General features: G+C 38.1%; 1 protein-coding gene across 1 annotated transcript in view; it reads left to right on the top strand.

Moving 5' to 3' along the window:
• TEX15 (testis expressed 15, meiosis and synapsis associated) overlaps positions 1–19,008 on the top strand; it is an 80,246-nt gene that overhangs the window by 32,008 nt on the left and 29,230 nt on the right. The window contains exon 4 of the mRNA XM_070252724.1: positions 3,249–3,414. Within this exon, the coding sequence (XP_070108825.1) occupies positions 3,249–3,414 (166 nt within the window). The remainder of the gene's footprint in view (positions 1–3,248; positions 3,415–19,008) is intronic.

A 19,008-nucleotide genomic window follows, 5' to 3' on the forward strand; every position in this document is an offset into this window, starting at 1 on the left:
AAAGGAATGGCTAAAGAAGGTTCTCCAAACAGAAAATGACAGAGAAGCTGGGAACGTTAGGAAGGAGGGAAGAACAATAGCAAGAGTAAGACTATAGCGAAATGTAATAGACCATCCTCCTCTTGAGTTTTCTTATTATGTTTGGCAGTTGGAGGACAAATTATAACATTCTTTGATGTGATTCTTAATGTATATAGAGAAAGTATTTGGAACAATTATAGAGCGAGATATCACCATTGGAGGGAACTGGGTGAATGGAATATAGGATCTCTCTGTATTACATGTTACAACTTCATGTGAGCCTACAGTTATCTCAGAAGTAAAAGCTTTTTATAAAAACACTATAGATAAATCAAAATGGAATTTTTTTTCTGTTCTGTTTTTTTTTTTTTTTTTTTGAGGAAGATTAGCCCTGAGCTAACATCTGCTGCCAGTCCTCCTCTCCTTGCTGAGGAAGCCTGGCCCTGAGCTAACATCAGTGCCCATCTTCCTCTACTTTATATGTGGGACGCCTGTGACAGCATGGCTTGACAAGCAGTTTGTAGGTCTGTGCCCGGGATCCAAACCAGTGAACCCCAAGCCACTGAAGTGGAACGTGAACACTGAACTGCTGTGCCACTGGGCTGGCTCCCAAAATGGAATTTTTAAAATGTTCAAGTAACCTACAGGAAGGTAGGAAAAAATGAGATAGAAAATTGAATAACTGAGGAGAAAATAACCAGTTAAATGGCAGGCTTAAGCCCTAACATACCAGTTATATTAAATGTAAATGACCTCAATATACCAATTAAAAGACAGGTTGACGCAATGGTTAAAAAAAACATGATCCACCTGTATACTGTCAATAAATTCACCTCAGATTTAGTGATATAGGTTTGTTGAAAGTAAACATGAAGAAAGATAGGCCATGCAAATAATCAAAATAAAGCAGGATTGGCTATATTAATGTCAGATAAAGTAGGCTTTAGAGGAAAGAAAATTACCAGGAACAATGATGAAAGCGTCACCCCACCAGTAAGACAGCAATTCTAAATGTGTATGCACCAAACAGAACTTCAAAATGTGTGAAGCCCAGTTGATCAAACTGAAAGAAGAAATGGACAAATCCAGAATTATAGTTGGAGACTTTAGCACACTTCTCTCAGTAGTTGATAGAACTAAGACAGAAAATCAGCAAAGACAGAGAACTTAATGCTGTCAAGCAACAGGATATGACACTTAAACATTACTCTACCCAACAGCAGAATAGACATTGCTTTCTGTCTTTTGTTTTTTGTGAGGAAGATTCGCCCTGAGCTAATATCTGCCAATCTTCTTCCTTTTGTATATGGGCTGCCATGAGAGTATGGCCACTGGCAGATGAGAGATGTAGTTCCACACCTGGGAACCGAACCCTGGGCTGCTCAAGTAGAGCCTACTGAACTTAACCACTAGGCCACTGGGGCTGGCCCTTAACATTCCTTTCAAGTGCCCATTTGACGCTCATCAAGATAGACAATATGTTGGGCCATGTGACACATCTCAACGTATTTAAAAGAATTGAAGTCATACAGAATGTGTGCTCTGACCACGTGGAAACTAGAAATTAATAAGAGAAAATAATAGGTAAGTCTCTAAACGCATGGAAAATAGCACATTTCTAAACATTCATGGGATTTCAAGGGAAATTTAAAAAATGTATTGAACTCAATAAAAGTGAGAATGCAACATGTCAAAATCTGAGGGACACAAAGCATTACTAATTTATAGCACTAAATACTTCCATCAGAAAATAGGAAGGATTTCAAATCAGTAATGTAATCTTCCACCTTGAGAAACAAGAAAAAGAATAACAAATCCAAAACAAGCAAAAGAAGGGAAAATCAATGAACCAAACAAAAAAACTGGTTGATTGAAGCCAAGGTTTGGAAGCAACCCAAGTGCCAATCAATGGATGAATGGATAAAGATGATGTTGTGTATACATACAAAGGAATACTACTCAGCTATAAAAAAGACAAAATCGTGTCATTTGCAACGGCATGGATAAACCTTGAGGGTATTATGTTAAACAAAATAAGCCAGACGGAAAAAGACAAACTGTATGATTTCACTCATATGGGGAAGAGAAACAAACACATGGACAAAGAGAACAGATTAGTGGTTACCAGAGGGGAAGGGGGTGGGGGAGAGGGCAAAAGGGGTAAAGGGGCACATATTTTTGGTAATGGATAAATGAGCATGACAGTGGAGCACGATGCAGTCTATATAGAAACTGATATGTAATAATGTACACCTAAAATTAGACAATGTTATAAGTCAATATGACCTGAATAAAATAATTACGTTAAAAAAACTGGTTGATTGAAAAGACCAGAAAAATAGACAAACCTTTAGCAAGAGGAATTTTTAAAACACCTGCTAAATGTTATATAGGAGAAGGGTTATGCAGCAAGTTTTCAACCATGATGAAACTGGCTTGTTTTACAAGGATGTTGGCAAGCAAACCTATATCGCAAATGGCGTTTCATTTGTCAAAAATGTGACCAGAGGTTCATAGGAAGCTACCTAACCATGTATTTCACCTAAGAGTAGTAGTTCAGTATTCACTAGTTCAATATTGGCGGTGACTTTAATAGACTATAACTACCACAAATAACAAGAATCTACTGTATTTGTTCCCTGCTTTCCTCTGAGTCCTCTTCCTTAAGGGTTTTGGTCCTTTTATGCATCTACTTAATATAGCGGTGCTTAAAACATTGCTCATTGTCCTGAGAAAGTCTGTTACTTCTTACTCATGCTACTATATCAGTTAGCAGTTTACAAAGATGTTCTGGTATTTGCAAGTCAAAATAGCCAACTAGTTTACCAGTATGTAGATTGCCTTATTTGGGGGAAATACAAGAAATGTTCATGTCCTAACAGTAGTTCCCAGATTTGTGTGACAATGCATGTTGTAGAGTCAACATCTTAAGTTGAAAATGAATCACCTGAATTCTAATACTGTATAATATGTCTGTGTCAACTTTCAAGAACTCTGTTAACTATATGCAGAAAAACAAGGTTTGTATTTTCATTTATACCAAGTGTAGGAAGTCTATGTTACTGTTATAGAACCTTAAACATAAATAGATGCCTCGACATGTTAATGAAAATTCCACGTGCTTAGCTATTTTGTGTCTCATATCAGATATACGTTTGTCATTGTACAGATGTACAATGATGACATCCTAAACACAAATAACCATGTGCCCTTTTCTTTATGTTTAGTTTACTTGTCACCTTGTTGCACCAATACTAGAGAATATAGTTTCATACATGATACTCTTAACCAGTGCCGGCTTGATGTAAGCTGTGATCTGCAGTCATCATGGCAGTTTGGGGATACAAAACTAGTTCACAATGAGGATCTGGAAAAAAATTTTACTTCTAAGAGGTAAGTTACTGTGACCTAAAGAAGTTTGAGGTTTTGTTTTGTTTTACTATGAAGTCTTAATATGAGTTTATTTCTACTGTTTGAGATTTGGTATTACTAAGAAAATAAGTACAGAGACTGTTTATTCTTTATTTTGTTGCCTTCTCATAGCTTTGTGTAATAGTGAAAAGCTAAGTGTGAGATTTGATTAGTAGGTTGTAGACATTAATGTAGCCAGATTTCAGACATTGTTGATTGTTTGATCTTGATAAGTTTTGCAGAAGCGTACATCAGCACGTTTTTAGGCAGCCATTTTGTAGATCTCTTGTGCCTCCTGCATAACATAAAACAGCAGTTAAGGAATTCAGAAAGTAGATTTTCAGAAACTGGGTTGATGTTTTAATTTGGCAGGATTGTATCTGGCTATTTCTAGCTGTTCCACCAGAGCCACTATTTCTGAAACTTAAGTTTTAAAAAATACTCCTGCTTTTTGGGAAGGCACGTTCCATTATGTTATTTTGATAAGAAAGAATAACAGCGTATGCAAAGTTCTCGTCGTAAACATTTTTTATATGTGTACATCTTGTGTGAGTACAATTTAGTTTAGCTTTTCCATTTTCTGAACTTGCCTCCTTCACCAGTTTGCACTTAACTTAAAACCTAACTGTAGCTTGATGGACCCAAAAACTTCAAACTCGTTTTGGGATGTTTTTGGTTTTTCGTTTTAGAATCAGTTCCTCTTGATTCAAACATGCTATCCCACTTGGTGTCAGTTTGGGAATCTTGGTGAGTGACAGAATTAGTTTATGGCATAGTCTTTTATCTAAAAACCACAGTTTTGAGCAAAAGTAGAATGGACTGGATATGCCCTGCCCCTTCCAGATTGAAATAACAGTTTGATCAAAAATGAACTCCTGGCATGTTCTTTGATTTTGGATCTTTGAGGCATTTTAAAATTTTGTCCTTTTTCTTAATGCCCCCTTGCCTAACACTTAATTTTCAACCAGTTATTTGTCTAATACTACACAAAAGTTAGAACAACTACTTTACAATACATGGTACAAAGTTCTAAGAGTTCTAAGTGACCAACAGGTACAGGATTTATTGGTTTCTTAGTTATTTGCCCAATTAGACAAACTCATTTGTTTCCCATGGTACTTTCTACTTGTTTTATAGGATTTACCACAATGTATTGGTTTTTTCTGATTCCCCTACTACATTGTGAGTTTTGTTTTATTTTGTTTTTGTGTCCATAGTATAAGTATAAAGACGTAGTATAAAACTAAGTCTGGCAACACACTGGGTGCTTAATGTTCAATTAAGTTAAATTTTTGTTTCACTTTTTTAAATCAGTGATGCTGCAAAGCACCCTTAAGTTGCCTTAAGGGACAGGTAGAAAAGAAAAATAAGTAAGAATGGTTAGTAGTAGAGAATAATCAAATGAAAAGAGAAAGTACAGTCGTGTGCTGTATATAACGGTGTTTCAGTCAACAACGGACTGCGTATACGATGATGGTCCCATAAGATTATAATGGAACTGAAAAATTCCTGTCGCCTAGTGATGTCTGTCATAATGTTGTAGTGATGTATTTGTGGTGATGCTGGTGTAAACACATCTACTTCCCTGCCAGTAGTATAAAAGTATAGCAATGCAATTATGTACAGTACGTAATACTTGATAATAAATGACTGTGTTACTGCTTTATGTATTTACTATAATTTTTATTGTTATTTTAGAGAGTACTCATTCTCCGTATTAAAAAAAACGTTTAGGGGCCATCCCCATGGCTGAGTGTTTAAGTTCTCATTCTCCGCTTCGGTGGTCCAGGGTTTTGCCGGTTCAGATCCTGGGCGCGGACATGGCATCGCTCATCAGGCCATGCTGAGGCGGTGTCCCACATGCCACAACTAGAAGGACCCACAACTAAAAATGTACAACTGTGTACTTGGGGGCTTTGGGGAGAAAAAGGGAAAAAAACAGAAAATCTTTAAAAAGTTTACTGTCAAACAGTATGCTGTGTTACACCGGCAGCAGCCTCCAGCATCTCGTGTTTACCATCTCTTGATTACATCATTTTTTCTTGCATTTGATTTAATCTCATGTTGTTTTGTCCATCATGCCCCCTAAGTGTACAAAATCCACTCCTAATGTTGCCAGTAAGAGTCCATGTTGAATGATTAACTTGGAGATGAAATATTCCACCACAGCTACGATCTTGAAAAACAAGAACAAAGTGATGGAAGCTATTAAAGGATATGCTTCATTGAAGGCAACGAGAACAACACAGATTCAAGAAGGGACTATATCAGACGTGGAGAAACTTTGTAATGACCTGGATTGAAGACCAGGCACAGAAGCCTATCCCTCTCAGCACCATGATGATCACAGCCAAAGGAAAAAGTTTGTTTGTGATGTTGAAAGAAAAGGCTGGACCCAACTATGATGTTGAATTGACTGTTAGCTCTGGGTGGTTTAAACGATTCAAGAATTTGTATTCATTACACAATGTCATAGTGAGTGATGAGTCTGTGAGTGCTAATGTAAAGGCAGCTGAAGAATTTTTGGAAACTCTACACAAGCTGATTGTGGAAGAAAATTACTTGCCAGAGCAAATATTCAATATGGATGAAACCTCCCTATTCTAGAAACAGACACCTGAAAAGACTTTAATCCATAAAGAGGCCAAGTTGCCTGGTTTGAATGATAGCAGTCTTGCTAGGGGACAGTGTTGCAGGCTACAAATTGAAGCTCTTTGTGATCTGGCACAGCAAGAACCCCAGGGCCTTCAAGCGTATCAGTAAGCACACACTGCCAGTGTTGTACGGAAGCAATAAGAAGTCAAGGATGACTCATCTCTTCTTCCAAGATGCCCTCCTGAATTGCACTGTAGTGAAATGGAGAAGTACAGTTTGGAGGATAACATACCTTTCAAAATTTTGCTTATTGTTAATAATGCTCCTGGACATTCTCTTATTGGTGATCTTCATCTCAATATCAAAGTGGTGTTTCTCCCTCCAAACGCCACCTCTCTTTGGTCCAGCCAATGGATCAAGGAGTTATAGCAGCTTTTAAGGCCTACTACCCGAGGAGGACCTTTGTCCAAGCTATTGCTGCAACTGAGGAAGACACTGATGCAATTCTGGAAGGACTGCAACATCTCTGACTGCATCAAGAACTTTGCTTGGGATTGGGGTGATGTCATCAAGAAGTCTGTGAATGACATCTGGAAGAAGACACTAAAGAGGTTTGTCCATGAATTCAAAGGATTTGCCAAGGTTGAGGAGGTTGCAAAAATCAACAGGGCTATGGTTGAGAAGGCAAACAGCTTTAACCTAGGTGTGGATGAAGATGACGTTGAGGAGCTCCTAGAGGTGGTTCCTGGGGAATTGACTAATGAGGAGTTGTGAGAACTGGAACAGGAACTCATAGCCAAAGAAGAGGCAAGAGAAAAGGAAACTGCAAGAGAAGAAAAAGAAGAAGAACCCTCCAAAAAATTCACTGTGGAGGGGTTAGCAAAAGCTTTGGCAGATCTCACCAAGCTCCTTAAAAAGTTTGAAAACATGGACTCCAGCACCAAAAGGTTTACATTAATGGGGAGGAATGTTCATGGTGCATTATCTGCTTACAAGCAAATCTGTAATGAAAAAAGAAAGAAACCAAGCAAACCACCATGGACGTTTTTCTGAAAAGAGTGACAGCTCCTCAGGAAGAGCCTCAGGCAGGTCCTTTAGGAGGTGTTCTAGAAGAAGTAGTTGTTATCATAAGAGATGAAGGCTCCATGCATTTATTGCCCCAAAGACCTTCCAGGAGGACCAGATGTGGAGGTGGAAGATAGTGATATTGATGATCCTGTCCCTGTGTAGGCCTAGGCCAGTGTGTGTGTTTGTGTCTTAGTTTTTAACAAGTTTAAATAGTAAAAGAAAAAAAATTAATAGAAAAAAGCTTAGAGAATAAGAATCTAAAGAAAGAAAATTTTTAGAAAATATTTTTGTACAGCTGTACAATGTATTTTAAGCTAAATGTTATTACAAAAGAGTCAAAGTTAAAAATATTTTGAAGTTTACAAAATAAAAAAGTTACAGTAAGCTAAGGTTTATTATTGAAGAAAGAAAAATACTTTTTTTTTTTAATAAATTTAGTGTGGCCTAAGTGTGCAGTGTTTACGAAGTCTACAGTAGTGTGCAGTAATGACCTAGGCTTCACATTCACTCACCACTCACTCACTGACTCACCCAGAGCAACTTCCAGTCCTGCAAGCTCCATTCATAGTAAGTGCCCCATATAGGTATACTATTTTTATCTTCTATACTGTATTTTTACTGTACCTGTTATATGTTTAGATATGTTTACATACATAAATACTTGGAATTGTGTTACAGTTGCCTACAGTATTCAGTACAGTAACATGCTATACAGGTTTGTGGCCTAGGAGCAATAGGCTATACCATATGGCCTAGGTGTGTAGTAGCTATACCATCTAGGTTTGTGTAAGTTCACTCTGTGATGTTCACACAATGACAAAACTGCCTGACGACACATTTCTCATAATGTATCCCTGTCATTAAGCAGTGCATGACCATATTAATAACATTGACTGCCTGTGGCTTTTCTTTTTATCGCTCCCCTTAGAGGAGTTTATAAATCTGTGGTCTCAGCAAAAGCAAGTAGCTCCATGGACCAGCCCAGTGGCATAGTGGTTAAGTTTGCGCGCTCTGCTTCAGTGGGCGAGAGTTCGCCAGTTTGGATCCTGGGCGCAGACCTACACACTGCTCATCAAGCCATGCTGTGGAGTCATCCCACATAGAAGAACTAGAAAGACTTACAACTAGGATATACAACTATGTACTGGAGCTTTGTGGGGGAGGGGAGAGGAAGATTGGCAACAGATACTACCTCAGGACCTATCTTCCTCACCAAAAAAAAAATACCTTGAAAAAAAAGCAAGTAGCTCTAAAAAAAGATACCAATTTCTACTTATTATCTACATTCCATCTACTACTACTTAGCTGTGAAGTCAGCAAAAACACATTAATAATCTAAACGTCTATGTATCCGATCATTCATTAAACACTTGAGTACTTACTGTGTCAGATACTGTATTTGATAACCTCAGAGAAAATGAATATTTTCTTCTCAGTCTTAAAGAATTTACATTCTAGTGGAGAAGGCATATGGTTAAATATAAAATGCAACATTATAATAAAGACGTACAAGCACAGATGATGGATTGATTATTCTTCCTAAGAGTCTTGAGAGATGTTTTGAAGAGTTAAGAAACTTGAGCTGGTCTTAATAGGTAAAAGGGAAACTGAATTCTTCTGAAGTCCATTGCTTTATTTGTATCAGCTTGACCCTTTTTTGTTTTGTTTTAGGATAACTTACATTTAAGCATTTCAAATTTATATGAAAGGCTATCATTTTAAAGACTGTCAGTACCCAGCTTGATGCTGTGGTTGAATTTGTGCTCGATGTGTCAATACCTTGGGGCACAGACCACGTGCTTCATGAGGCTGTGCTTTGGGGGGATAATGTACAAAAAATTCAGCACCATTTCCTTTTAGACCCAAAAGGCCTTTAGAATTCAGATTTGGTAAGAAAGATCCTTTCTGCTATTGGCCTAATTTCACAGATTAGCTTTGCAAGATTAGCTTGAAGTAAAGAATTCAATGATGTCTTAATAATTTTACAGATCTTTCACCTCCTTGGTTAAAATTTATTCCTAGGTAATTTTTGTTGCAATTGTGAATGGGATTGTGTTCTTGATTTATCTTTCTGCTATTTCATTGTTAGTGTGTAGAACACAACCATTCTTTGTATGTTGATTTCGTACCCTGGAACTTTACTATATTTGGTTATTTCTAATAGTTTTTGGTGGATTCTTTAGAGTTTTCTATATATAAAATCATGTCATCTGCAGGAGCCGGCCACGTGGCCTAGTGGTTGTGTTTGGCACGCTCTGCTTTGGCAGCCCAGATTCAGTTCCTGGACACAGCTCTACACCACTCCTTGGTGGCCATGCTGAGGTGGTGACTCACATACAAAATAGAGGAAAATTGGTAACAGATGTTAGCTCAGGGTAAATCTTCCTCAGGGAAAAAAAATGTCATCTGCAAATAGTGACAGTTTACTTCTTCCTTTCCAATTTGGATCCCTTTCACTTCTTTTTCTTGCCTCATTGCTCTGGGTAGGACTTCCAATACTCGGTTTAAGAAGAGTGGCAAGAGTGGGCATCATTCTCTTGTTTGTGGTCTTAGAGGGAGAGCTTTCAGTTCCTCACTGTTGAGTATGATGTTAGCTGTGGGTTTATCATATATGGTCTTCATTTTGTTGAGGTACTTTTCCTCAACAAAAAAGACAAGGGAAACAAAAGAAAAAAACAAATGGGACTCCAGCAAATTAAAAAGTTTCTGCACAGCAAAGGAAACCATCAACAAAACAAAAAGACAACCTACTGACTGGGAGAAGATATTGCAAATTTACGTATCTGATAAGTGATTAATATCCAAAATATATGAAGATCTTATACAGTTCAACAACTGAAAAACAAACAACCTAATTAAAAAATGGGCAGAGGATCTGAATATTTTTCCAAAGAAGATATGTGCATGGCCAACAGGCACATGAAAAGATGTTCAACATCACTAATTATTAGGGAAATGCAAGTCAAAACCACAGTGGAATATCACCTCATGCCCATCAGAAAGGCTGTAATTAATAAGACAAGAAATGTGTTGGAGCAGATATGGAGAAAAGGGGACTTTCATACACTGCTGTGGGAATGTAAATTGGTGCAGCCACTATGGAAAACAGTACCAGTATTCCTCCAAAAATTAAAAATAGACCCATCATATGATCCAACTATTCTACTTCTGGGTATTTATCCACAGAACACAAAAACACTAATTTGAAAGTATATATGCACCCCTCTGGTCATTGCCTCATTATTTACGATAGCTAAGACGTGGCAATAACCTTAAGCGCCCTCCAACAGATGAATGGATAAAGATGATGTGGTTTAAATATGCAATGAAATACTACTCAGCCATAAAAAAGATGAAATCTTGTCATTTGCGACAACGTGGATGGATCTTGAGGGTATTATGCTAAGTAAAATAAGTCAGATGAGGAAAGACAAATATTATATGATTTCACTTATGCAGAAGATAAAAAGACAACAAACTCATGTAGATGCAGAGAACAGTTTGGTGGTTAACAGAAGAAGGAGGGTTGGGGGAGGGCGAAAGGGGTAAAGGGGGACATTTGTACAGTGATGGATGGAAACTAGACTTTTGGTGGTGAGCGCAAAGTAGTCTATACAAGCTGAAATACAGTGATGTACACTGGAAATTTATATAGTGTTATGAACCAGTGTTATCTCAATTTAAAAAAAGAATTCATCTTTTCCAAGGTTAGTGTGAACATGAGTTTTAAAGGAAGGAGGTTTAATGGGAGATAAGTATTCGTCAGCACAAATATGTTGCCTTCGATCTTCCCCAAATACCTCTTTTTAAGCATTTTCCACCTGGTAAATGGGAACTACTCAAATTTATATATAAAGATTTATTTTAAATGCAGTCTCAGGGAGGAAACAGTTTCAAATTGTAACGCAATAGTTTGTAAAGTCCATTCAAAATTCAGGCCATTGGGGGATGGGCAGGTTTCAGAGGTGGTTGTTGCCAGGAGACTGAAATTCTTAATCGTAACCATCATCTAAACAAGATCTTGCTATGGTTACTAGCCTTTGGAATTTTGAGCGCAAAGAATGCTAGCTACTTGTTAGAAGGATATATTTTGTGCTAAGGACCAATTAACAGTCTCACCATCATCGTGTCATTTTCACTTTCCTGAATTTAATTGTAGTTACCCTATTTTTTCTCCACCAATGTATTTTGAGTGTATATAACTGAATCTTGTAGCCGTGTATTGGCCAAATTAATGTTGACTATACAGATCTATATCCAGGCCTGTTAGAAAAGAAGGCATATTACTCACATCATAAATCTGAAGTTAGATGCAGTAACCGAATGACACTTTGGGTTGTTCCCTTTTGTGAGGTGCTTTGTGTGAGCATGAGCATTTTTGAAAGTATATGTGTTGGAAGAAGGGTGTGTATAAAGGGTAACAAAATGAGTAGCTGCAGTCTCCCTAACAGTTCTAAATCATCTTACATAATTAGTCTGAACTGTTCTTCATCCCATTCCCCTTACCTTTATTGGTTTAGTGATGTACAAGCCTAGTCAATATGGTTCAATAGAACACAGAGTGAGACTTGCTTAGAAACCCTGAGAGGAGGAAGTCATTGTCTCTATTGATGGCTGTGAGCAAGGAAGCCAGTAGGCCTAGTTCCTGCTGGCAGCCCTCATAGCATCATAACAGGAGCCAGACATAAGTAAAGCTGTGTACAACAGTGTAGAGTGTCAAGGAAAAGAAACTCGAGTTCCCAGTATTGTTGAGGGGCCGAGTAAGTTCAGAATCTACCTGTGGTAGATAGCGTAGTGTTCCCCCAAAGATGCTCACATCCTCATTCCCAGAACCTATGAATGTTACTTCACATAAGAAAAAAGACGTTGCAGATGTGATTAGGGTTACAGACCTTGAGATGAGTGATTATCATTAGTTATCTGAGTGGGCCCAATTTAATCATATGAACTCTTAAAAATGTAAGAGGAAGGCGGAAGAATGGGTCAGAGAGAGGAGACAGAATAAGCGAAGTATAAGTGGAATTCAGCCTGCCTTGGATAGGTTTAAAGATGCAGGAAAGGTGTTACAGCCAAGGAATGAGAGTCACTTCTGCACCTTGGGAACAGCCTTTATCTGAGAGCCAGCAAGGAAACAGGATTTCAGTCCTCCAGCTTAGTGGTTGCATTCTGTCAACAAAGAAAGAGATCCTCCCCTAGTGCCTGAGAAAGGAACGCAGCCCAGATGACACCTTGATTTTTAGCTCATTGAGACCCATATTGGGCTTAGACTTACAGAACAGTAAGATAATAAACTTGATTTGTTTGAATCCCCTGAGTTTGTAGTAATTTGTTACAGCAGTAATAGAAAACTAATGCACTGCCTTATCTCTGGACTTCTTGTGTGAGTTAGAAAATTTCTTTTTTTTCCTCCAGCTTTATTGAAATATACTTGACATAGAACATGGTGTAAATTTATGGTGTACACTGTGGTGATTTGATACATGTATATGTTGTGAAATGTTTACCAAAGAAGGTTAGTTAACGTGCTTTACCTCACATAATTACCATTTTATTGTTATGGTGAAAATATTAAAGCTCTATTCTGGTAGCAACTTTCAGGTGTACAATATAGTATTGTTAACTATGGTCACCATGCTGTACCTTAGATCCTCAGAACTTATTCATCTTATAACTGAAAGTTTGTACCCTTGACCAACATCTCCCTATTTCCCCCACTTCCCTGGCAACCATCATTCTACTCTGTTTCTATGAGTTTGATATTTTTAGATTCCACATGTAAGTGAGATCATATGGTATTTGTCTTCCTCTCACTTATTTCACTTGATATAATGCCCTCAAGATCCATTACATTGTCACAAATGGAAGGATTTCCTTCTTTTTAATGACTGAGTAATATTCCATTGTGTATATATACTACATTTGGTTTATCGATTCATCTTTCAACACACACTTAGGTTGTTTCCATGTCTTGGCTGTTGTGAATAATGCTGAAATGAACACGGGAGTGTAGATATCTCTTTGAGACAACAATTTCATCTCCTTCAGATACATACCTAGAAGAGGGATTGCGAGATGATGTGGTAGTTATGTTTTTAGTTTTTTGAGGAATCTCTATACTGTTTTTCATAGTGACTGAACCAGTTTATATTCCCACCAACAATGCATCAGGGTTCCCTTTTCTCCTCATCGTAACTAGCACTGATCTTTTTGAGAACATCCATTCTAACATGTGTGGGATAATTTCATTGTGGTTTTGATTTGTATTTCCCTGATGATTAGTGACGTTGAGCACCTTTTCATGTACTTGTTGGCCATTTATATGTTTTCTTTGGAAGAATGTCTATTCAAGTTCTCTGCCCATTTTTAAATCAGATTGTTTATGTTTTTGCTATTGAATTGTATGAATTCCCTATGTATTATGGATACTAACCTCTTATCAGTTATGTGGTTTGCAAATATTTTCCTCCATTCCATAGGTTGTCTTTTCCTTTTGTCAATTGTTTCTTTTTGCCGTGCCAGAAGCATTTCAGTTTGAGGTAGTCCCGCTTGTTCATGTTTCCCTTTGTTGCTTGTGCTTTTGATGTTATATCCAAAAAGTCATTGCCAAGACTGGTGTCAAGGAGTTTTTTCCTATGTTTTCTTCTAGGAGTTTTATAGCTTCAGATGTTACCTTTAAGTTCTTAAGCCATTTTGAGTTAATTTTTGTGAGTGGTGTAAGACAAGGATCTAATCTCATTCTTTTGCACGTGAATATCCAATTTTTCCAACACCGTTTGTTGAAGAGACCGTCCTTTCCCTGTTGAGTGTTCTTGGCTCCTCTGTCAAGTATTAATTGACCATATATGGGTGAGTTTATTTCTGGGTTCTTGATTCTGTTCCACTGGTCTGTGTGTGTTTCTATGCAGGTACCATACTGTTTTACTTACTGTAGCTGTGTAATATAACTTGAAATCAGGAAGTGTAATGCCTCTAGCTTTGTTTTCTTTCTCAAGGTTGCTTTGACTATTTGGGGTCTTCTGTGGTTCCATACAAATTTTAGGATTGTTTGTTCAGTTTCTATGAAAAGTGCCATTGGAATTTTGATAGAAATTGCATTGAATCTGTTAATGGCCTTGGATCATACTGACATTTTAACAGTATTGACTCTTCTGATCCATGAACATGGGATATCTTTGCATTTTTTTGTGTCTTGTTCCATTTCTTTCATTGGTGTTTTCACTATATAGATCTTTTCATCTCCTTGGTTAAATTTATTCTTAAGTATTTTATTATTTTTGATGTTATTTTAAATGGAATTGTTTTCTTTTTCAGATAGTTCATTGTTGCTATACTGAAACATAATGATTTTTGTATGTTGATTTTTTATCTTGAAACTTTACTGAATTCATTTGTTAGATCCAACAGTTTTTTTGGTGTAGCCTTTAGAAGGAGCCTTTCTATATATAAGATCATGTCATCTGCAAACAGATAATTTTACTTCTTCTCTTCCTATTTGGATGCCTTTTTTTTTTTTTTTTTTTTTTTTTACCTAATTGTTCTGGCTAGGACTTTCAGTACTCGAATAAAGGGCGAGAGTGGACATCCTTGTCTTGTTCCTGATCTTAGATGAAAAGCTTTGGGCTTTTTACCATTGAGTATGATGTTAGCTGTGGGTTTGTCATATATGGTCTTTATTATGTTGAGGCATTTTCCATATATACCCAATTTATTGACAGTTGTTCTTTTTCTAGTTCCTTGAGGTGTAAAGTTACGTTGTTTGAGATCTTTCATTTTTCCTAATGTAGGTATTTATCACTATAAAAGTTCTCTCTTAGCACTGCTTTCACTGCATCTCATAAAGTTTGCTATGTGATGTTTCCATTTTCCTTGTTTGAATATGTTTTTTTATTTCATTTTGACCCATTTTTTGTTCAGGAATGTGGTGTTTAATTTCCTCATATTTGTGAATTTCTAAGTTTTCCTCTCTTAAGTTTCCTGTTATTGATTTCCACTTTCATACCATTAAACTTAGAAAAGATACTTGATATAATTTCAATCTTTTTAAATTTTCTGAGACTTGTTTTGTGACCTAACATAGGATTTATCCTGGAACGTGTTCCAAGTGTGCTTAAGAAAAACGTGTGCCCTGCTGCTGTTGGATGGACTGTTCTGTATATGTCTGTTAGGTACATTAGGTCTAAAGTATAGTTCAGAGACAATGTTTCCTTATTGATTTTCTCCCTGGATGATCTATCCATTGGTGAAACTAGGGTATTTAAGTCCCCCACTATTATTGTATTCTCGTCTATTACTCCCTTCAGATCTGTTAGTATTTGCTTAATGTATTTAGGTGCTCTGATGTTGTGTACATATATATTACAATTGTTATATCCTCTTGGCGAATTGACCCCTTTATCATTATATAATGACCTTCTTTTCTCTTGTTACAGTTTTTTGACTTAGTTTTATCTGATTATAAGTATAGCTACCCCTGCTCTCTTTTGTTGTCCATTTGTGTGGAATGTTTTTTCATCCCTTCATTTTGAGCATGTCTGTGTCCTTGAAGCTAAGATGAATCTCAAAGGCAGCATATAATTGGATCTTGTTTATCCATTCACTTACTGTGTGCCTTTGATTGGAGAATTTAATCCATTTACATTTAAACTAATAATTGATAGGTAAGGACTTACTTTTGTCATCTTGTTAATTATTTTCTGGCTGTTTTATAGTTCTTTTGTTCCTTTCTTCCTGTCTTCTTTTGTGAATTGATGATTTTCTTTAGTGATACACTTTGATTCCCTTCTCTGTATCTTGTGTGTATCTACTATAGTTTTTGTTTTGTGTTTACTTTGTGGCTTACTTGAAACATTACAGTAGTCCCCCTCTTATTCATGATTTCACTTTTTGCAGTTTCGGTTACACACAGTCAACTGTGGTCCAAAAATATTTAGTGGAAAACTTGAGAAGTAAACAATTCTTAAGTTTTAAATTGCACACCATTCTGAGTAGTGTGATGAAATGTTACGCCATCCTGCGCCATCCTGCTCCATCCTGCCTGTAATGTGAATCATCCTTTTGTCCAGCGTATCCATGCTGTACTGTATAGGAAGAAAACATGGTGTATATAGGGTTCAGTACTATCCACGGCTTCAGGCATCCTCAGAGAGTTTTGGAACTAACCCCCATGGATAGGAGGGGAGTACTGTATATAGATATAGCAGTCTATTTTAAGCTTATGACAGTTTAACTTTGCATACAAGAACTCTACTTTTTTATTCCCTGCACACACATTTTATCTTTTTGATATCATACTTTACATTTTTTATATTGTGCGTCCATCAGCAAATTATTATAGCTATAGCTGTTCTTAGTACTTTTGTACTTCAGCCTTAATTCTAGAGCTGTGATTAACACACCACCATATCACAGTACAGAGTAATCTGAATCTGCCTATATGCTTCCCTTTATCAGTGTGTTGTTTATTTTCATATGTTTTCATGTTACTTGTTATAGTCCTTTTGTTTCAGTGTGAAGAACTCCTTTTAGCATTTGTTGTAAAGCAGGTCTAGTAGTGATGAACTCCCTTAGCTTTTGTTTATTTGGGAAAGTTTTTATCTTGCCTTCATTTCTGAAGAACACCTTGGCTGGATAAAGTATTCTTGACTGGCAGTTTCTTTCTTTCAGCACTTCGACTATAGCATCCTATTCTTTCCTGTCCTACAGGATCTCTGCTGAGAAATCTGCTTATAGCCTTATATAAGAGAAATTTTTTTCTCTCACTGCTTTTGAAATTCTCTCTTTGTCTTTGATTTTAGACAGCTTTATTATAATGTCTTGGAAAAGATCATTTTAGATTAATACTTTGGGGTGACCTATTAGCTTCATGAACTTGAATGTGTATATCTCTCCCCAGGTTTGAGAAGTTCTCAGCCATTATTTCTTTAAATAAGCTTCCTACTTTATCACCCTCTCTCCTCCTTACAGGACTCCAGTGATGTGTAGATTGTTTTCTTAATGGTGTCCCATAAGACCTGTAGGCTTTCTTCATTCCTTTTCATTCTTTCTTCTTTCTGCTCTTCTCACTAGATAATTTCAAATGATCTGTCTTCAAGCTCACTTATTCTTCTGCTTGATCTAGTCTGCTGTTGAAGCTCTCTATTGAATTCTTCAGTTCAGTCATTGTATTCTTCATCTCCGGAATTTCTGTTTGGGTCTTGTTTATGTTTTCTCTTTGTTGAAGTTCTCATTTTGTTCTTGTGTTGTTTTTGTGATAGCATTAAATTGTTTATCTGTGTTTTGTTGTACTTCGTTAGAACAATTTTGAATTCTTAGTAGGGAAAATCCTGTACATCCATTTCTTTGGAGCTGGTTACTGGAGGTTTACTATGTTCCTTTGGTGGAGTCATGTTTCCCTGATTCTTCATGATCCTTGTAGCATTGCGTACATGTCTGTGCATCTGAAGTAGTAGTTACCTCTTCCAGCCTTTGTGGACTGACTTTGGTAAGGAAAGACCTTCACCTTCAGGTGGGGGCACACTGGAGTATGCTGTGACCCCAGGTTAGGGGTGCAGGACACTAAATGGGGAGGCATGTGGTTCTTCCAGGTCTGTGGTGGGGTATGGTGATTCATTGGATCAGGCCTTAGGATGCACAAGCATTGACAGTTGTATGGTCTTTGGTGAGCACTGCCTGGAGCCCACAGAAGCTTCAAAGACTATAGAGATTTTTAGCAGCTCCTCCAAGTTTATCAGCTAGGGACCAGGGTATTCAGCAGTAGTAGCCTGAGCCAGTGGTGAGCACACACTTGACTGCGGGGCCAGTTGCAGGTGCCTGTGTCAGGGGCCAATTGCAAATACACATGTAGTGGTGGGGGCCAGGGCAGTCAGCAAGGGCTAGGTGCACTGGCAGCAGTAGGGGTCCTGAATGTTGGCATGCACTACTGTGGCTGCTGGATCTTGCCATGGACAAATGCCAGTGGAGGCCAGTGACAGAGATTAGGTTGGGGCTATGTGGGTGCATAGCTAGAGGGGCTAGCTGCAGGTGAGCCTAGTGGTGCAGGCCAGTGACAGAAGACAGGACTCGATCTGAGCCCACATGCAGTTGGCTGTCAGTGTGGTTTAACGTGGCTACAGGATCTTGCCCTGGGGTAAACACAGCAATTCAGGATGGTGACGGACCTTGGTTGTAGCTGGCAGTGTGTAAGTTCACTGCTAGAGGGGCTAGGCCTGAGCATTCGCAAGTTGGTGGGTGTCAGCTGCAGGAGTCTAAAGTGATCTGTTGCATTCATGCAGCTGCAGAGGCATTGCTTGGCTGCTGGTGGGGATCCCAGGCTCCCACCAGGGCTGAGTTGGGGGAGAGGGGGTGGGGAGGGACTTGGGCAGATGGTGTCAGCAAACGCAAATACACGTGGAGTAAAAGCTGATGAAGTTTGCAGGGATCTTCAGCAGCTGTGATGGCCATTAGTTTCTTCAGTGGTGAGAGCTGCTGGAGTTGTTGCAGAGCAGGTCACTGGAAACCATGGTTGTTCCTGCTGCGTGGCTGATGTTGGTAGCGCCTGCTTTTCTTCTTTGTTCTTAGTGGTTTCTGTATGACTTAGCTTTACTGGTCTCTGGTTGTGGTGAAACCAACACAGGTCCGTCATGTGGTCCCCCTAAAGGCTGGGGAAGCTGGTCACTCACCCTGCTGTCACTTTCCCAGTGAGGGGAAATCTTTCTACCCTCTTGGCACTGAGTAGTGCCAGCTTAGGGGCTGGGATGATGCAGGCAAGTTGAAGCTGTTCTTCCTTCCCTTTTTGTGCAGTTATTCTCAAATTTTTTGTGACACCATGTTGCTCAAGTTTCTTAAAAGAACTCCAGAGCTCTCCCAGAGCTGTTTTTTCTCGTGGATAGTTGTCTAATTGTTGATCTTCGTGAGAGGCCAGAGGCTGGGATCTCC

The sequence above is a fragment of the Equus caballus genome, chromosome 27 (genome assembly GCF_041296265.1).
Source record: "Equus caballus isolate H_3958 breed thoroughbred chromosome 27, TB-T2T, whole genome shotgun sequence".
Classification (NCBI taxonomy): Eukaryota; Metazoa; Chordata; class Mammalia; order Perissodactyla; family Equidae; genus Equus; species Equus caballus.